At 47.2% G+C, this 20,455-nt stretch overlaps 1 protein-coding gene and 1 long non-coding RNA gene across 3 annotated transcripts in view; both read left to right on the forward strand.

Moving 5' to 3' along the window:
• Positions 1-1,738, forward strand: part of LOC136792046 (uncharacterized) — a 32,934-nt gene extending 31,196 nt beyond the window's left edge. For both annotated transcript variants that reach the window (XR_010835191.1, XR_010835190.1), the window contains exon 3: positions 805-1,738. This is a non-coding gene — a long non-coding RNA (uncharacterized lncRNA). The remainder of the gene's footprint in view (positions 1-804) is intronic.
• Positions 1,739-3,306: 1,568 nt separating this feature from the next.
• Positions 3,307-13,567, forward strand: RPP40 (ribonuclease P/MRP subunit p40). The gene is given in 9 exon segments (XM_059078028.2): positions 3,307-3,372; positions 3,375-3,509; positions 5,858-6,002; positions 7,309-7,377; positions 8,201-8,296; positions 9,561-9,686; positions 11,740-11,938; positions 12,066-12,200; positions 13,334-13,567. Coding segments are annotated over 9 exon segments (1,155 nt in total). The 5' UTR covers positions 3,307-3,321; the 3' UTR covers positions 13,533-13,567.
• The last annotated feature ends 6,888 nt before the right edge of the window (positions 13,568-20,455 follow it).

A 20,455-nucleotide genomic window follows, 5' to 3' on the forward strand; every position in this document is an offset into this window, starting at 1 on the left:
TGCCCTGCTAAAAGCGAAGGACTACTTCTTACTCAGCAGCAGGAGGAAATGTCTTCTTAGCAGATCTATTTTTGTGTCACTTGCTTTCAGAGTCAGAGGTGGTTTCAGACATGGTAGCTTGATTTAGTCTGTGTTGAAAATCATAAATGGCCTACAAGTACCAAAAAAAAAGATGAGAAGAATTTGCCAACATGTGGAGTGCATTATGTATTTTTCAAATTTCTCCTGTGATTAGTAATGAAAATGATATTGCTGGGGCCTGATTTCCTCAACTCAGCCCTTGGCCATTTCCCCAAGTTATTCCAAGTCTTTCCAAGACACTTCAGCACTCTCTCAAGGGGATTATTCCCAAAGGTGACGAGTACTAGACACTGAAATCTCCGCACAGTCTGTTCCTACTGCAGAAGGGTCCGCCTCCAGAACCTCGAATGACTAGGGAGGCTGCATCAGCAGCGGGTCCAGCGGCGGTGGGTGGGCTCTGAAGACAGGCGGACTTGACCCCAGTCTCAGCCCAGCCACTCAGCAGCTGTGGGGCTTTGGACAAGTTACTGGACTCGGAGCAGCTATATAAACCTCGTTTTCAAGACAAGGCATCCTTGTCTTGCGCAAACAGCAGTGGTTCTTCATCCCTCCCTGTATCCAAGCCCTTTGAAATGTGATTTTACAGCTGCTCCCACTGAGAGGTAGAATCTGTTCCTCCAAACCTTGCATCAGGGCTGGCCAGTAGAATGCAGTGGGCATGCCAGTGGGCCAGCTTGGGACCTCGGCTTAAAAGGCCTTAGATGCTTCTGCTTTTTCTTTCAGAACCCTGCCGTCTCCATGACAACAAGCCCATGTTAGCCTGCTGGAGGGTGAGATACTTTGGGGAGTAGAACCAAGGTGCCCAGTCGACAGCCAGCTCCTCACCAGAAGCAGAGCCCCCTGATCAACCTGCAGCTGACCACACATGCATGAAGGAGCCCAGCTGAGACCAGAAGAATTGTCTAGCTGAGCCCAGCCTGAGCTAGGTACTGGGGTGGCTTGTTATGCAGCAGTAGCTAACTAATACATATGCCCACTGCAGACAGGAAGCCAGGATTCTATGATACGTTCATCACAAGTGACTTGGCAAACAGTAGGCACCCAATAGGTGCTGGTTTCCCTTTCCCCTTGTTTAAAGTTGGATCTCTTGAGTGATACAGAAATTCTTGTCATCACGTATGCCTGTGATTGGTGCTTAAATGCACTCGGTGCCCCACCCGACAGGAGGGAGGAAGCAACCAGAGTCTGACCACTAGGGGCCAAGGCCAGACTGCAAAATAAGAAGTTTGTCTTTAATCTGTTCCCTCCACATCTAAACTCTGGAGGTCAAGGTTGTGGACAGATTTGAAGACATTGGGCTCCACCCTCTGGGGGCCCTATCTTCCTCCCTTTGCTGTCTGATCTCTGGAAAGGGGGAATGCGCCCACACCAAGAAGCAGCTGGGACGCAGTGGTTGAGCTTTGGAAGCTTCCTGCTTGCACCCCTCTGCTCCCTCCCTGGACTTGACACCGTCTCTCCCCACCTTGGGTCTGAGGAGAGATGTTGGTAGGGCTTTCAGCTCTAGAAACCAGAAAATCTGACACAATGGTGTGAACAAAGCAAGGGCAGATGAGGCCGCAGAGGCTGGCAGGGGCCAGGTTAACTAAACTTCTATTCAACTGCAACGAGAAGACGGTGACAGGGTTTAAGTGGGGGCGGGGTTTGCATATATCACGTTGTTCACATTTTCCAGAGATCAGTCTGGATGCTGCGTGGAGGATGGGCTGTAGGAGGGTGAGACGGCCCGGGAGGCTGTGACTGACAGTGGACTAGAAAGAGAGGAAGGTGACCAGCAGTGGTTGCAGGGTGGAGACAGTGGGGAGGGGCTGCAGAGCCATTTCAGTGAAGCATTGTGGAGGAAAGCTGGAATGAAACGGGTACAGGAGAGAACGTGAGGAGAAGCAGCCCTAATGGAGCAGAAAAACAGCGGCAACGCAGAGCGACCTGTGGTCCAAGGAGTTCTGCTTGTTTAATGCACAACACGAAGGCGTGTTTGTCCGCTGACAGAAACCACCCAGTGGGGAGGGAGGGAGGGAGGGAGGGAGGGATGTGATGGGCAAGGGACGTTACACGCGCAGAACTCTGGGAGGTATAGGCAGAAAGGACTCCTCAGCCCCAAACTGACTTTAAGTTGCAGCTTTCATCTTTGAAATAAATATGATTTTGGCCTTCTATTTCATAACACAGGACACCCCGCAGATCACATCCTCGTCATGCTTCCCCGTAAGAACACCTCTGAGTTCTCAACACCCAAAATGCACAGAAGCTACTTATCTCGCCAAACATTTTCCAGCTGAAGTTCATACGTATAGAATTTACACTAAGCCTTCAAAACGTAATACAATATTTTAACCTAAACGGCATGCTAGAAAAGCTTCATGTTGCTTTCACACATAATTGGTAGGCGGTCAGAATCACGCTAGTCACTTTGCAAAGCTTCGTAGTACCAACCAAGGAGATGTACATATTTGATGTTGCTGGTCTGAGAGGCCACTGCTGTTGAATTGTGTGGTGACCAAGAAGCAATGCTTTAAGCATTCTACATTCTAATACAATAGGAGTAAGTTATATCTAGGTGCCGTATTGTGATTTAGGAAATTGGTAGTTTTTCGATTCACTTGCTAGTCCTTATCATTTTTCTTATTTAAAATAATGGAAAATAGGTTTTCCTTAGAGTATTCACAGAGATAATCTGACATCTAAGGCACAGGATACTGACATTAATGGCAGAGGACTTTCCAGTCTGTCTTAGTTTTAGATTTGTAAATACCTTCCAAATTACTTAAGTTCTATTCTTCCAAATCTTATAAGTAAAGCTGATGCTCCTCTCTGCATAGAATTGGGGCTGTGCATACTCCAGTTTGAGAAGCATGTAGTAGTACAGCACTTGGAGTTGATCAGAAAACTTAGATGGAAAAATGCATTATCACTATAACCTCCAATAGCAAGAAATGATTTAAATCGGTTCCAAAAGGATATTTTTAAAAGTATCTTGAAAGTGGTTCTGAAGGAGTCTTAAGGAGTCCTATTACAGGTATTATGTATTACCTTTAGACACAAACTTCCTTAACAATTTGGGAAGGAGCAACCTGGGGCCTAGTGGAAGGATTCTGGCAAGAGAACTAATTTCAGGTAGGGTACCTTGCAGGTAACCATGAGCGAGTTTCTGCGTGGGCCCCCCAGAAGCCTAGGCCCGCCCCCAGCACTAGCCCCGCCCCTACCCGGGACCGCCTCAACACGTGCGGCGTGCCTGCACAGCGCATGTCCGTGGGGAAGGGGCGGGGCGAGCCGAACCCCGGCAGGTCTTGCGTACGCAGGGGAAGACCACGGCCATGCTGTGTCGGCTGCGAGAGGTGCCCCGGCACTTGCTGGTCTGCGAAAAGTCCAACTTCGGCCACGACAAGTCGCGCCACCGGCACCTCGTGGAGACGCACTATCACAACTACAGGGTGAGTCCACATCCAGGGCCCGCGGACCGCGCACCATCCCGCCGGCGATGGAGGCTTGGAGAGAGCCGCGCTCTGCTCCAGGGGGCCCGCCCTCGGCGCGCGGAGGGGCGGAGGCCCTCGCCAGGCATGCTGGGAACTGTAGTCTCCAGCCGCTCCAAGCCTGCGGTTTGCCCCTCCTCGGGACTACAAGTCCCAGGATGCACCGGCGCGGGGCGGTGTTCCGCCTTCGGAGGGAGGAGCAGGGTGGCGTGCGCCTGGCAGAGTTCGCCGCGCCTCTGGCCACTTACTCCGGCCCCGCCCCGCCACGGGTCGGGAGCGTCCCGGGAGGGGCGGGGCCGGGGCGAGGGACTGGCGGGTGTGCCGCGCAGCGCGGGACGGACCCACCCCTTCCGCACCCTGGCTTCCTTCCCCCGCCGCGCGCCCGCTGGTTTTTGTAGAGCCTGGTGCCGAGTCCGGGAAGCTGCTCGCGCTTCTGAACCGCTTATGGGCGCTAGTTTGATACCTGAGAAACCTCCCTCTTTGCCTGCTGCCTTCTGCGTTGTCCAGCCAGAGTGCACCATTTCGGCAGCTTTCGCAGAAATTCGCCGAGGCTTCCCTGCTCGCATGCACTTCAGAGCGATTTTCGCTGTTGCTTCGTGAAATTGTCACCCTCACGGGCGCCTTTTTCGCGAGTGTGGTGGTTGAAGCATCGGTGATGTTATCAGTTTATCCAGAATCTGCTGAGAGTAGAAGAGAACATCCCTAACTCCCAGGTAGTGTATGCTGGGCGGGCTTCACCAACCCGTTTAAGTGGAGAGGGCTTCAGAGTAAACCTTAAAATGAAAATGCTTTAAGCCTTTTACACTTTCAATCGACCAGCCTAATCTCATCTCAGGCCTGACTGGCTAGTTTCTCAGATACAACTGGTGACCCTCGTCCTTCAGGGACAAACTGGTGTCCCAGCTTTGGGAGAGTGGTTTTTCAAGGTGTGGAGCACCTGGGCGACGTTTGAAGCCTGTCAGGTTGATCTCTGCTTTGGATGGAAAGCTCATCACAGACAGCAGTCGGGGATGTGTACCTTATCTCTCCCGTTCCATCTGTAGAGTTTTTCTATCTGGAAAGTGTAAACATCCAGCAGACTTCTGCTTCCATGTAACCTCTTAATAATTGGTGTCCCTAAATTCCTTATGCCCTAAGGGACAGTTCCTTTGATTCCAGCCTGGTACTAGAATACGCAGATCTACGAATATTCAATTGTACTATATTTCCCTAAAAATTAATTAATGTAGTGATAGAAACGGGACGTAAAATATATCGCTCAAAAGTATATTGTTCATTTGTAAAAGATGAAACACAAGCAAAGGCTCCCCAGGTGGCATAGTGGTTAAGAATCCGCCTGCCAGTGCAGGGGACACGGGTTCAAGCCCTGGTCCGGGAAGATCCCACGTGCTGCGGAGCAGCTAGGCCCATGCGCTGCAACTACTGAGCCTGCGCTCTAGGGCCCGTGAGCCACAGCTACTGAGCCCGTGTGCTACAACTACTGAAGCCTGCACGCCTAGAGCCCGTGCTCTGCAACAAGAGAAGCCACCGCAATGAGAAGCCACGCACGGCAACAAAGAGTAACCCCCGCTCACCGCAACTGGAGAAAGCCCACATGCAGCAACGAAGACCCAATGCAGCCAAAAATAAATAAATAAATAAAATACATTTTTTAAAATTATTTTTTAAAAAAACCGCAAGCCAGAGCTTCCCATTAAAATTGTTTGGCTCATTCAACTTTACTGTAAGCTTGAATACAGAAATGGAAAACTTGAGTTGTCAAATTTCTCTTTTCCTGAGATTAGTAAGTTTGTTTTGTTTTGTTTTCTCTATTTTTATTTTTAAAAATTTTTATTGGAGCATAGTTGGTTTACAATATCATGTTAGTTTCTCCTGTACAGCAAAGTGAATCGGCTGTACGTGTACATATAGCCCCTCTTTTTTGGATTTCCTTCCCATTTAGGTCACCACAGAGCAGAGTAGAGTTCCCTGTGCTATACAGTAGGTATTCATTAGTCATCTATTTTATACATAGTATCAATAGTGTGTATATGTCGATCCCCATCTCCCACTCTGAGATTGGTAAGTTAATTTCAGAGTTTTTTTGAAAGCTGTGGAGGAATGGTTAGCAGCCTTCATGATGTTGTATCATCCCTAAAAACCTGGGTGTTGATCTACATGAAAATAAGACTTGTTTAAACCTATAATGGAGTATAATCTGCAAAAATACTGAATTACTATGCTGTACACATGAAACTAATGTAATATTGTAAGTCAGCTATGCTTCAATTTAAAAAAATAAGACTTGTTTATGTTACACATTCCAATAGGTTTCATTTCTGATTCCTGAATGTGGGATACTATCAAAAGAACTGAAAGACCTGGTCATGGACTCTGGACCCTATTACTTTGTGAAAGATTTACCTCTTCATGAGTTAATCGCACACGAATTCATCAATACTTTTGTCAAGAAAGGTAAGAAAAGCCGTGTAGTATCTATGAATGTGGCGAGATGAGGAAGTCCAGGGAGATCACATAGCAACACCAGGGTCCTTCTCTTGTTCTGAACAGGACTGCTGGAGGTCGTCTGTGTGGTCAGGTGTTTGCATCCCTCCCTCCGTCCCGCAGTAGCTCAGCCGACTCTGTGTGCCCTCATTAGGCGGTGGTTTCTGACTGCGCTGGCCCACAGGTGTTGTGAGGGAGTGTGTCATATGAGGGTTAGTGGAGAGGAAAGTCTTCCACCGCTGTGTTCACGTGCGCTGTGTTCACATGCGCTGCCGTTGGGTGTGTGGCTGCAGAGACAGGCCGCTGTTCTCCCCGCAGTCCCCCTGACAGCTGTCCGGAGAGGGTGGTCTCCTGATGCAGACACAGCTGCTGCCCCCAGAGTCAGGTGCTGATTGGGGTTCAGCGGCTTCCACTTAGACTTTGTGACTCTCAGCCTCGCCTGCACATCTCATTCCCATCTGTGTCTGCTGGGTGGATTGGCTTGTTCCGGTTATATCCTAGGAGCCACTTGCCTGAAACTATTTCAACGTGTCTTTCGGGATCCACCCTCACTATATACATCACTGCACAAGGGCCACTGACATCTTGTCTTTGGTCTCACGGACATGATTCCTTTCTTCGGTTCTGAAGCTTGATGCTGGGGGATTCCCTGGTGGTCCAGTGGTTAGGATTCCTTGCTTTCACTGCTGAGGACCCGGGTTCGATCCCTGCTCGGGCAGCTAGCATCCCACAAGCTGTGTGGTGTGGTCAAAAAAAAAAAAAAAAAAAGAAGCCTGAGACTATTTTGTTAACACTGTGGACACTGGCCATGGCAGGGACTTTTACATAGCTGACCCAACTTAACCCTGGCAACAATACTATGAAATAGGCCTGCAACCCCCATTTTACAGGTGAGGAAATTGAGGCTCAGAGAGATTGAGAAGCTTTCTTGACTTCGCACAAGGTTTGGGCGCATTTTGAGTCTTCATCTGGAACTCTGCCTTTCAGGTGTGTGCGCTCACCTGCTCTTCTACTTTGTGCCCCCCTGCCAGCACCCCCGGAGGCATGCGCTCCGTCCTGAGCCCGCTTTCTGCTCACTGGTAGCCAGCTTGCATAGACACGCCCTAGGCAGGGGCGTGAACTAGCTCTGCTGGCCTTGCGTGTCCTCCAGCGTGGCTGAGTGAGCTAGAGCAGTGACCCGGAAGGTCTGTTACCCTGGGAAAATAATCCACTAACTTCTTGCAGGTGTGATTATTTTTTTCTTGTCTTAATTTCTCCTCTGGGTTTTCTCTTACAGGTGCGTGCTATGCACTAACGTACAACACAAGTATTGATGAGGATAATACTGTGGCCCTGCTACCAAACGGTAACCACACTCACTTTTTCTTCTTTCGTAATTACGGAGGAAACACAAACGGTAAAAAAGAAAGAGTCAAGTCATTCGGTTGTGTGTAAAGTGAAAGGCCCCCCTTTCATCCCTTTTCCTCCAAACTCATTGCCATTCTCAGCAGGCATTCTTTTTTTTTTTTTTTTAAAGAATCAATTTTATTTATTTATTTATTTTTGGCTGTGTTGGATCTTGGTTGCTGCGCGCGGGCTTTCTCTAGTTGCGGCGAGCGGGGGCTACTCTTTGTTGTGGTGCGCGGGCTTCTCATTGCGGTGGCTTCTCTTGTTGGGGAGGACGGACTCTAGCCGCGCGGGCTTCAGTAGTTGTGGCTCGCGGGCTCTAGCGCACGGGCTCAGTAGTTGGGCTGCACGCAGGCCCAGTTGCTCCGCGGCACGTGGGATCTTCTGGGACCAGGGCTCAAACCTGTGTCCCCTGCTTTGGCAGGCGGATTCTTAACCACTGCACCACCAGGGAAGCCTAGTACATACAGTTTTAATTTACTATTTTTAATGTCTTGAAAATATTCCAAAGAAGAAGTATACCATAATTTGTTTACTCTTTCTTTAATAAAAATTTAGATAGTTTCTAGTTTCACTATAATAAATGATGTCTTTGTACGTATAATTATAAATAATACCCTTGTATCATAAGTAAGATACACGTATGAATAAATAATATCCTTGTATTATAAATAAGATCCTGTGTGCGCTGGTATTTAACTGCTCAATTTGTCTTGCTTTCTCTTAGAGAACACATTATATTTTTAGCATCTCTTTTATGGGAATTACTATTTGATTTATAGGGAAATTAATTTTATCACTGGATAAAGACACTTATGAAGAAACGGGACTGCAAGGTCGTCCATCTCGGTATTCTGGCAGGAAAACCATGAAATTTAGTAAGTATTATGCTCACTCCGTCAAGGAGTAGTACTCTTCCTGTAGCAATTTGAATTTAAATGTTTGAATTGCCTCTGTTCTCTTTGTTCGGAAGAATGTGGCTTTTTCTTGTCTTTAAAACTCCTTACTCCGGGGGCTCTCGGGTGGGCATCAGATAGGATGAGATGGATACCGCTGTGCATCTGTCTTCAGCTGTCGGCTGCATCTCGAGGAGATCACAGACTTGGACATGGTCCATTAGATACATATGTTTTGGGTCACAAATTCAAAGTGATGAACCCACTTGTTCTTTTTTTTTTAAATTGAAGTATAGTTGATTTACAATGTGTTAATTACTGCTGTACAGCAAAGTGACTCAGTTATACATATATGTACGTTCTTTTTCATATTCGTTTCCATAATGGTTTATCACAGGATATTGAATGTAGTTCTTTGTGCTGTACAGTAGGACCTTGTTGTTTAACCAGTCTATATATACCAGTTTGCATCTGTTCCAACTTGTTCTTAGTAAAGAATTTCCTTTAATTTTCCCAAGTTTTATGATGACTAGTAGAAATGCACCCATGAGTGAAGAGATGTCGTTCTGTTGATGGTCTGGCTTGAACATCAGTGGTCATGGCTGCCACCTCCACAGCCAGGTTCGAGGTTAGAGTTGATCTCTGCCCTTGGTCTTTGACTAGGAAAAATGTGAATTTAAAACACCTGTTGTGGGACTTCCCTGGTGGAGCGGTGGTTAAGAATCCGCCTGCCAGTGCAGGGGAAACAGGCTCGAGCCCCGGTCCGGGAAGATCCCACATGCCGCGGAGCAACTAAGCCCGTGCGCCACAACTACTGAGCCTGCGCTCTAGAGCCTGTGAGCTACAACTGCTGAAACCCGTGCGCCTAGAGCCCGTGCTCTGCCACAAGAGAAGCCACCGCAATGAGAAGCCCGTGCACCACAGCGAAGAGTAGCCCCCGCTCACTGCAACTAGAGAAAGCCCACACGCAGCAACAGAGACCCAACGCAGCCAAAAATAAATGAAAATAAAAATAAGTAAATTTTAAAATAAATAAAACACCTGATGTAATTATCTCTCAATGCCAGAAATGTCCATCAAAGGCAGAGTTTTGGTTTGGTAACCCAAAGGGAGGGCAAGAAATACAAAATAACTTTTTTTATCCATAAAACTTCTAAAACTCCTGATGTTTTTAATCTAGCATGTTTTTGCACAGTGCAGGCTGTGTGTATATGAATGAACTGTTTATTCCTCTCCATTTTTTTAGTTATTTCCATTGATTTGATGGATTTATCCTCTAAACTGGAGTCTAAGAAGTATGAAAGAATATCTTGGGCTTTCAAAGAAAAGAAACCATTGAAATTTGATTTTCTTTTGGCATGGCATCAAACAGGTATGAAAAATAAAATGTGTAACGATGGAGTGGTTTTGAAATCTCATGGTTAATTGAAGGGGGGTCGTGAGGGTGGAATGGTGATTCACCCAGCGGTCGGGGATGTTGTGTGCGTAGATGGATACCGGGGTCCCCCACTTTTCGGAAGTTCACTTTATGCTCCTTTACTTTTACAAAAGCAAAAAGTGAGAATAGTGTTCAGCGTGTGTTTTGCAGTCAGCTGCTAGAGAGGCAGCGTGCACCCCAGCAGCGAGAGGGGCCCCCCCCAGCTCCCTCCCCCAGAACTGCACTCAGCATCTCAGCCTGTAGCCGGCAGAGCTTTGAACTGTGTCTCTGAGCGTTTGTTTCGTGCCTCTGTTAGCAAGATGTGTCTTAAGGTAATTGCTTCTTCACTTTCTGCGGCTCCGACTTAATGAAAGGTTTTGCAGGAACACTTCTTTGGGATGGGAGGAAACCTGTAAACATTGTTGAGGAAACTGCTTTGGCCCCTCCGGCACCCCTGAGAGCCATAGTCTGGGATCACCTAGGCATGCAGCCGCCCTCTCCATCTCCTTGGGGTGTGTGTCCATGGAGAGCTCCTGAGGGGGCCTCAGGGCAGCTAACCTTTGTCCATTTCTCCCTCTCCCTCCTCCAGCTTCCCCCCAGCAGCCTTGGCTGGAGTGTTTTAAGACAACGCCAGCTAAACTGATAGACACAGGCTGCTTGTTCCTTACTGCAGGTTACATGAAATTCGTTGTACCTTTTAATTGATTAGAACAGTACATTTAGTTCAGAGTTTCATGTTCACCAAACGCTTTAATCGGCTTAGAACTGCCATGTACCTCGCTCCTCTTAGAAGTGTATCTTTGGCCCAAAGCAAATTAAATGAATCAAATCATCACAGCTACAGTGGTGTAGCTCTCTCTCGGAGAAGAGGGAAGCCCATAGGTCCGTTCTGGAAATAGGTCCGTCTGTCCGCTCCTCCCGGGAAGTTCGTGGTCACTGGGTGCTACAGGGTTGCCTGTGTGAGGCCTCGGTCTGTAATACTTGGGTGCCTCTGCTGTGTGTGGTGCAGACGCAGAGAGCAGGGCGGCTGACATCTCAGCTGTATGAAGTCTGTACTGAGGGCCTCCTATGCAGGGGGTTCTGGAGCCCCCTGTGTTCCTAAGACTCCGAAGTATTTTAAGGGCTTGTCAAGCCCTGTGAAACACCTGAAGTTTTACCCACTCAGCAAGCTAAGAAGTTAGCCAGCGCATTCTCGTGGGCTCTGGCAGGAGACACGAGACCCCTGGGTCAGAGGCAGAAAACCTAATGATTCCCAGCAGTAGCAGTGGCCAGAGCATCAGCGTTTGCTCCAGTTCACCAAGTCCTGGTTCCTGCAGGGGGATGCATGGTGGGCAGGTGATGCTGGTGCAAGCAGGGGGTTGCATGACAGGAGGGGAGCCTGGAGCCTAAGGAATTCAAATCTTTTCTGTTGGGCAGAGAGCCTGCTGACCTTTGCCCTGGAGGGAGGGAGGAGGTGGAGGGAGACATTATTTCTAGTACACTGGGCAGTAAGCGATCCTGCCCTCCGCTCCAAGAGGGCCGCTATTTCCGTCTTCCAGGGCTATTGGAAAATCCTCAGGATACACTGGATCTTACGGGGTTTTAAAGACAAGCTGGACTGAGATTCCATCTTCAGCTCCTCTTCTGTTTCCTTCTTCGAGAGTGTGCAAATATGCTCCTTCCTCTGTAGAGTTCACTGATTTTATTTAAACATAAGTAACGCTTTGGGTTTTATTTATTAAGTCAAAAGTTTCTTAGTAGAGCAGATGTTGAGACTAGTATGGCTTGAATCTGAAAGCCTTATGATTTTCCAGAAAAAGTGTGACAGTAGGTGAATGTTGACAGAACTTTGGCACGCGGAGGCGAAGGCAACTTAAATGATTTTCATTTGAATAAAGCTTCGTACAACCTCCTCTGGCCTCACTTCATCCTGCCTGCTTCCTGAAACCCTCAAGTGGGAACGGGTGGATTCAGGGATTCACTGAACTTGTTTACACTGTCCAAGCGGCCTTATTTGGTGTGTTTGAAGGTGCAGAAGGATCAACGATGATGTCATACTTTTCCAATTACCGGATTCAGGAGCGTCAGCCAAAAATAGTGCTGAGCACGGTGACAGATCTGCAGTGCCCGGTGCTGCAGAGCGGCGAGCTCAGGGGCAAGCCGGAGGCGGCCTGCAGCGCCCAGGAGCTCTTCGAGTGGCTGGGCGCCGTCTTCAGTGACGCCGAGCTGTGCGTACGAGGGCTCCCGGGTCCCGGAGGGCTTGGGCTGGCTTCTCGTTTTCAGCAGGGCTTTAGTACTTTGAAAGTGATCGTGTAGTGGATATAAATGCGTTTGCTTTCTCTTTTTTGGTCACAGAAATAACGAGCCTGATAATTTCATATCAACCTACTGCTGTCCTCAGCCAAGCACAGTGGCGGCGAAAGCTTACTTGTGTACAATCACTGGTTTCATCCTTCCAGAGAAGATACGTCTCCTGTTGGAACAGCTGTGGTGAGAAAAAAGAGCAGCCTTTTTTGCCATTTATGTCTTGCTTGTCTCCGCCTCTGTAGCGTTTTAGGGGCGGCGCTGATGCCCCGGGTCCCAGGGTCCCCTCACAGTGTGTCCCCCTCTTCCCTTGCTTGGCCTCGTGCGCAGTAACGCTATCGTCTTGCGTATGATGTAATTATCCCTGGCGACCTTGCCGGGTCCTTGTCCTTTGAAAAGAAGAGAGCAGAGCTTTACTGCTTCCTGAGAACACAAGCTGCTCGTTTTTCTTGTTCTGCTGCCCCAGACCATTTCGGTGCAGTTGAAGTTACAGCGTCACTTAAGAGAACGGCAGTACTGTGTGGAACACATTATGATCGGTTTTAAGTACTGGATTTCTGCAAAATGCTTCACTTTGAAATGGGTGGGGAAAGGAACTGATCACCTCTGAATCCAGGTCATATCCGAGATCTGCCCTGGCTCTAACACCCGTGAATCACTGGGCACCGGTAACATGCCACAGGTTGTGTAAAGTAGTGTTGGATTTTCATTCTGGGAGGTGTTCTGTAAATAAAGTGTGAGGAAGCTCAAGTCCTGTATTGAAAAGAATATAAAGTGAGCGTCATGCCTTCTGAGTCTTCACTTGAAAAATGTCTAAGATTTAAGTGTTGAGGGCTCTCCTTTTTAAATCCAACATCCTCTTTCACATTTATTAGCTTCGTACTTTTATTTTCCTTAGCAAGAGGGTTGAAGTTTTAAAAATTCGATGGATTTTAAAAAAGAAATTCGATAAATTATTCTGCAGTGTTTCAGTTTACAGAGCCTCCAAAAGCAGCACTGTTCAAGGGAGGGAAACGATTCTTACACACCCTGTGGGGGTTTTTTTTGTTCTTTAAATCTTATACGCTCTTGCACAATAAGGGTAGGAACCGCTGAAGTTCGTTGTGTGCGCTGCATGTTGGTGAACCTTGACTGAATTCACAGTACAGCACCAGGAATTTAATTTCTGTCTCCTAGTTTTAATAGATGGAAAGCTAGGGTCAAAGCTTCATGGGAGCGTCAGAAATACCACTTATCCTGAATAAGTAAAGACAATAAATGGGACCGTTCCTAACTCCTCCTGTTTGTTAAGAAGTGTCTTTTTTTTTTTTTTTTTTCAGTCGCTACTTTGATGAACCAAAGTTGGCCCCGTGGGTGACGTTGTCGGTTCAGGGCTTTGCAGACAGCCCTGTTTCCTGGAGAGAAAACGAACACGGTTTTCGAAAAGGAGGAGAACATTTATACAACTTTGTGGTTTTTAGTAATCGGGACTACTGGCTTCAGTTGGCTGTTGGGGCGAATGATGACTGTCCGCCATGACAAGCACAGAGGTTAAAGTCATGTTTGTGTATGTTTATGCCCGTTTTCCGTGTTCCTCGGCAGTATAAGGACTGTGTGTTCACTCGGACTTGGGTGATGATGACGTTTCTCAGATCAGCATCTGTTAGCATCTGCCCTGGACGCGGGCCCATCCTGTGACAGGCTTGCCGTCCGGTGGAAGCTCATAGTTGATTTCTCCCTGTCACTGTGAGCCCAGGCTGTGGGCTACTGCGTGGTAACTTGGGCCACGATGGCCAGGGATGGGGGGTTATGGGATCACTGGGTGATATGTGTGCTGTGATTGTGAGTTTTTCACATCATAATGACAGGAAATCCTTAACATCATACTTACCAGAGCCAGTTCCTGCATTAGTGCTGTTCATCTAGTGCCTCATTTAATTCTCACATCAGTCCTGTGAGGAAACAGGGTGTACGTAAGCTGCTGAAGTCACCTGCTTGTGGATTCAAGACTTGGTCTCAGATCAGCTGGTTCCTGAGTGTGCGCTCACTCCCCTGCTTCTGGGTCGGGAGGGGTATTTGGATACTGTATATTCATAAAGAACAAGTTAGGGCTTCCCTAGTGGCGCAGTGGTTGAGAGTCCGCCTGCCGATGCAGGGGACACGGGTTCGTACCCCGGTCCGGGAAGATCCCACGTGCCGCGGAGCGAGCGGCTGGGCCCGTGAGCCATGGCCGCTGAGCCTGCGCGTCCGGAGCCTGTGCTCCGCAACGGGGGAGGCCACGGCAGTGAGAGGCCCGTGTACCAAAAAAAAAAAAAAAAAGTTGAATTTTGCAGTAACCTATAAGGGAAAAGAATCCGGAAAACATATATGTGTGTGTGGGGGTATATATATGTAAAACCTAATCACTGTGCTGTACACCTGAAACTGACACGACATCATAAATCAATTGTACTTCAATTTAAAAAAAAAGTGACTTCCCTGGCGGTCCAGTGGTTAGGACTCGTGCTTCCACCGTAGTGGGTTCGATCCCTGGTCGGGGAACTAAGATCCCACATGCCACACAGCGTGGCCAAAATATAAAAGTAGTAAAAACAGTTGAAAGAATTTTTTTTTCCCCAACAATATGACTGATAAGGACCAACTGAAAACTACTTAAATTTCTGGAATACTTATCAAGAACCATTTTTTAAAATGTTTCAATGAGCTACAGAATAAGAATTCTCAGAAGCTAAGTAATTTATTTGGCCACATGGAATTAAATAAGAAATCAGTAACAGAAAGATCCTTGAAAATCCCCAAGTATTTGGAAACAAAAGAACAAGTCAAAGAACAAATCTAAAGAGAAATTAGAAAGTAATTTGAAATGAATTTTTTTTAAAAAGCTAGAATTTGTGGGTTCTTGCTAAAGCAGTACTTAGAGGGAAACTTGTAGCTTTATTTTTTTGTGGTATGCGGGCCTCTCACTGCTGTGGCCTCTCCCGTTGCGGAGCACAGGCTCCGGACGCGCAGGCTCAGCGGCCATGGCTCACGGGCCCAGCCACTCCACGGCACGTGGGATCTTCCCCGACCGGGGCACGAACCCACGTCCCCTGCATTGGCAGGCGGACTCTCAACCACTGCGCCACCAGGGAAGCCTGAAACTTGTAGCTTTAAATGCCTATATTAGAAAGGAAAACAGGTCTCAAATCATTGACCTCAGTTTCCACTTTAAGAAACAGTAAAAGAAGAGCAAATTAAATCCAAAGTCAGCAGAAGAAAAGGAATAATAAAGATCAAAGTGGTAACCAGTGAAATAAAATAGAGAAAAATTAATCCAAAAGCTTGTTCTTTGGGAAAATCAATAGAATTGATAAATCTCCAGCCAGATTGGTGAGGGAAAAAAGAGACCAATTACCAATATAAGGAATCGGAGAGGTAACATCACTGAAGATCCCACGAATGTTAAAATAATAGGAACACCTTTATACTAATAAATTCAGGAACACAGGTGAAATTGACAAATTCCTTGAAAAACACAAATTACCAGAGCTCACTCAAGAAGAAACAGGTAAAACCTTCCTATAACCCCAATGGGATGGCTTCAGTGGTGAGTTTTACCAAACATTTGAAGAAATAATACCAATTCTACACAAATACTGCCACTCATTCTATGGAGTCAGCATTACCCTGGTAGCAAAATTACCGAGGTGTCCTGGCTGGGCAAACCCATCGCGAGGAAAGAAAACACTACAAAACAAACATTCCTCATGAGCGTAGGTGCAAAAACTAAGCAGACGGTTTAGTAAGTTGAAACCTACGATATAATAAAAAGGTAATATGGCCATGGGATTTATCCTGGGAATGCAGGGTTGATTTAACATTCACACAATCATTTCAATCAATACTAGAAACGTATTTGACAAAGTCCTAGTTCTGTTATAAACTGTGGCAAACTGGGAATAAAGGGGACTTTGCCAATCTGAGTAAAAGACATCTGCAAAAGCCCTACAGCTAACATCAGACTGAAGTGTGAAGGGCTGAATACTTTTCCCCTAACATCAGGAAGAAATCAGAGGTGTCTCTGTTCATCACTGTACTGGAGATTCTAGACTGCAGTCAGGCAAGAAACAGAAAGAACATCCAGATTGGAAAGAAAAAATTGTCCTCTTTTCAGAGATGACATGATCGTCTGTAGAAAATTCTGTGGAATCTATAAAAATATTAGAACTAGTAAGTGAGCTTATCAAGGTTGCAGGATACAAAGCAGTGTACAAAAATCAATTATATTTCTATATATGAACAATTAGAAATTAAAAATCATTTACAGTAGCATGAAAATACTAGGTAGTTAGGAATAAATGACAAAAAATGTGAAAGATGTACACTGAAAACTTAAATATTGCTATGATCAACTAAAGAAGACCTAAATAACTTGGGGTATATACTTTGTTCATGGGTCAGAAGACTCAGTATTAAGATGTCATTCTAGGACTTCCCTGGTGGTGCAGGGGTTAAGAATCTGCCTGCCAATGCAGGGGACACGGGTTTGAGCCCTGGCCCAGGAAGATCCCACATGCCACGGAGTAACTAAGCCCATGCGCCACAACTACTGAGGCTGCGCTCTAGAGCCTGTGTGCTGCAACTACTGAGCCTGTGCTCTAGAGCCCGTGAGCCACAACTACTGAGCCTGTGCTCTAGAGCTCATGAGCCACAACTAACAAGCCCGTGTGCCACAACTACTGAAGCTCACGCACCTAGAGCCCGTGCTCTGCAACAAGAGAAGCCACCACGATGAGAAGCCCGCGCACCACAAAGAAGAGTAGCCCCCGCTCGCCACAACTAGAGAAAGCCCGCGTGCAGCAACAAAGACCCCAAACAGCCAAAAATGAAAGTAAAATAAAATAAATTTATAAAAAACGAAAGAAGATGTCATTCCAAAATACAGGTTCAATGTAGATTCAAGGTAGTCCCAGCAGGCTACTTTCTGTGTGTGTACATAAGTTGACAAGCTGATTCTAAAATTTTTGTAGAACTGCAGAGGACACAGAGAAGCCTCCAGGGCTGTCTGGGAACTTGACAACACAGCACCAAAAGCCTCCAGCTGCCCCATTCTTTCTCCCTCAACATGATGTAAACCCAGCCCAAGTAGGAAGTCAGGAGGTGTTTTTCCGTGTGTCCCCCTTGTGATCTGTAAGGGTGCCTGCCAACTGCGAGGAAGTTTCATAATAAGGGACTTAATTGAGGAGGTGCCAGTTGACGTTGGAACTAAGATTTATTGCTGTTAATCCTTTGGAGTAATCCGGGGTTGACTAGTTTTTTTCAAACTGTATCTGACGGTTAATACCACGTTCAACTATTTTCCATATAAAATTAAAAAATAAAAATCTGGTATACAAGAGGGGTTGTAGAAGACTGAGTTGAGGAATTTATGTGAATAGGAAAACAGACTTGTAGATCTTTAGGGAACAAGTGTCAAGAGGTTTCTGGAAAAAAACAAAGACCTACAGATTACCAAGGCAGTTTTCTTAAGTTTGAAGCGGGGGAAACAGTAACACAGCAACCGACCAAAAAAGCTATGCCAGAACCCTCCCTTTTAAGGAGCTGAGATTGTGCTCAAATTCTTTTTGTGTAATTTACTGGGACTTGGGGACCAGAAAGACCACTGCCAGCATATTCTTCAGAATCCAGATTAGGGGAAAAGTTTTATTCCTTGGGTGCAAAGTTACTGCTACATTCATCTTAATAAATCAAACTAAATTACTTGGCAGGAAGCCAAGTGTGACCCACACATTTCTAAAGAAATGACCAGAGATCGAAGATGGTTATTTTCATCTCTTATAATTGAAGAAATATTTCTCTTGTTTCCCTGTTGCCCAAGGTTGGAGTTTTTTTCCTCCCTCTGGTATGTTGCCTCAAAACCCATGTGCCATTTTCACCACAAAGCTCCCTGGATTTGCCAGAGACAGAACTAATAGGATATATATATATGTATATACACACACACATAGTATTTATATCAATACGAAATATATGAATACATAGTCATATATAGTATTTATTATATAATATAAATATTTGCCTATTATATATAGTGAAGATAATTACGTACATTATATATAATATATTGTGTATATATATATATTAATATATATTGTAAATACAGATCTTCCTTGACTTATGATAGTGTTACATCCTGATAAACCCATTACAATTTGAAAGTATTTGAAGTCGAAAATGCATTTAATACACCTAACCTGCCAAACATCAGAGCTTAGCCTGGCCTACCTTAAACATGCTCAGGACACTGACATTAGCCTACAGCCAGGCAAAATCAGCTAACACAAAGCCGATTGTATAAGACGGTGTTGAATAGCTCATGTGATTTGTTAAATACTGTCCTGAAAGTGAAACACAGTGTCTGGGCAGAGAACGGTTGTCAGTTGTTCGTCCCGGTGGCGGCGTGGCTTCCTCGGAGCAGCAGCATCACAAGAGAATATCTAAGTGTGTGCACGTCGCTAGCCCTGGAAGAGATCAGGATTCACAGGTCAACGTTTCTACTGAATGTGTATCACTTTCACCCCGTCGTAAAGTCGAAAAACCCCAAGTCGAACCCCGGGGGGACCATCTGCATTTATCATGATTAATTGGCTCATGCGGTGGTGGTGGAGAAGACGTCCTGCAACAGCTGCCGTCCGTGAGCCGTAGACCCAGGAGAAGCGCTGGTGTAGTTCCGTCCAAGTCGGAAGCCCTGGGGACCGGGAGAGCCAAGGGTGTGAGTCCCATCCAAGGGCAGAAGACCCGTGTCCTAGGTCAGCAGGCAGGCAGGCAGAGAGAGAGTAGAATTGTTCCTTTCTCGGCCTTTTTGTTCCGTTCAGGCCCTCAAGGATCGGATGAGGCCACCCACACTGAGGAGGTTAATCTGCCCTACTGAGTCTGCTGATTCAAGTGCTAATCTCATCCAGAAACCCCTTCCCAGACCCCCCCCCCCAGAAATAACGTTTAGCCATAATATCTGGACACCCCCTGGTGCGGTCCAGGTGGCACGTCGCACTCCCTCGTGAGTCACTTTGGTGTGTGTTGTGGTCCTGTTTGTCGAGCCCCTGGTTTCTGCTCAGTGGTCACTGGTGCCGAGCAGGGAAGAACAAATCGGACTCCATCTTGGGTCTGTTTCTTTAACCTTTGTATTCTGTTGCTTTTGCTACAAGTTAATCACCGAAGGGGATGCTGCCTGTAAGCTTAGATGATGCATCATGGCCCGCCTCTGGGAACCCTGCCTCCCAGGTCAGGAGCAGTAAGCTAACATACCTTTGTTTAGCTCACAGGAAACCTCCCGACCGGGCCCACCTGTGAATGCCTGCAGGGAGGAAGAGATGAACGCATCCCCTGCGGAGGCTCACGGGAGCCAGCAGATGCTTGGCTTTGCTCCGTCCCCTCCCCTTTTAGTACGAAAGAAGCCTGCGTCCTAACTCACGCGAGATGGATCTTCGGGGCACGCGGCCGCCACCTCCTCAGCCTGCTGGCTTTCCAGATGAAGCCACTCTTTCTCGCCTCAGCAGCTCGTCTCTCCGTATCTCGGACTCGGCAACCATGGGGGCCGTGAGGGCAGAACGGGTTGATGGCAGGATTTCTCGTGTCCTTCAGGAGGACAGCTGTCTCTGCCTGGACCGGCTCCTGGCTCAAGCTGACACGGCAACTATGGCAGCTGCTGATGGGGCTGCTTGAGCGTCCTGAACATCAGGCGGGACCTTCCAGGGAGGGAAGCCTGCACGGGCCTCCTGGGCTTGGGGCCACCCCCTGCACCCCCTCGCCTGCTGGGCCCCAGCTGACCAGGCCGTGAAGCCGCCGCCCGGCAGGACACCAGCTGTCTTTGGAAAGATCTTGCTACGAGCCATGTTCCTCCAGTGGTGAAAGGAAAACTTTTCCCAGGAGAATGCCCTCCTTTATGGCAACAACCGTTTTCGTAAATACAGCCCGTGCCCCATCCGTGAACAGCGGTTCGTGCGTTACTTCGACGGAGTGACCCTCCTTCGTCTAGGGCGGGGGAGACTCGTGGGGAAGAGTGGTTGGACTTGGGGTGGGACTGGGTTTCCTTCTTTCTCTTTAACTGTCTGTACCAGCCGGCCGAGTGCGAGAAGCTGTTGAAATCCGTCACCCGAGCGCCGCCCTTAGCAGGTACGGCCTCAGTGACAAGGTATAAATGGTCAGAAATTCGGGGTCTGGAGATCGCAGCTCTGAGCCTTAACATCTGTGAGCTCTTTGTGAGAAAACCACAGGCACAGAAAAAGGTGCTATTCCTGGGGACTGTCTTTGTTTCCCTCAGCTAATGAGGGAAGTTGGAGCCCTTTCCTTTTACTGATGAAGTGCTCACATCTGGCTCTTATTCCAGATAACAATTGCCAGCCTCCAGGTATCACGTCCTGTAAACCTTAGCGAGTCTCTCGGCTTTTAGGCCAAGCTGCTGACAGGCTTCTGGGTGAGGGACC

This window comes from Kogia breviceps, chromosome 10 (genome assembly GCF_026419965.1).
Source record: "Kogia breviceps isolate mKogBre1 chromosome 10, mKogBre1 haplotype 1, whole genome shotgun sequence".
Classification (NCBI taxonomy): domain Eukaryota; kingdom Metazoa; phylum Chordata; class Mammalia; order Artiodactyla; family Physeteridae; genus Kogia; species Kogia breviceps.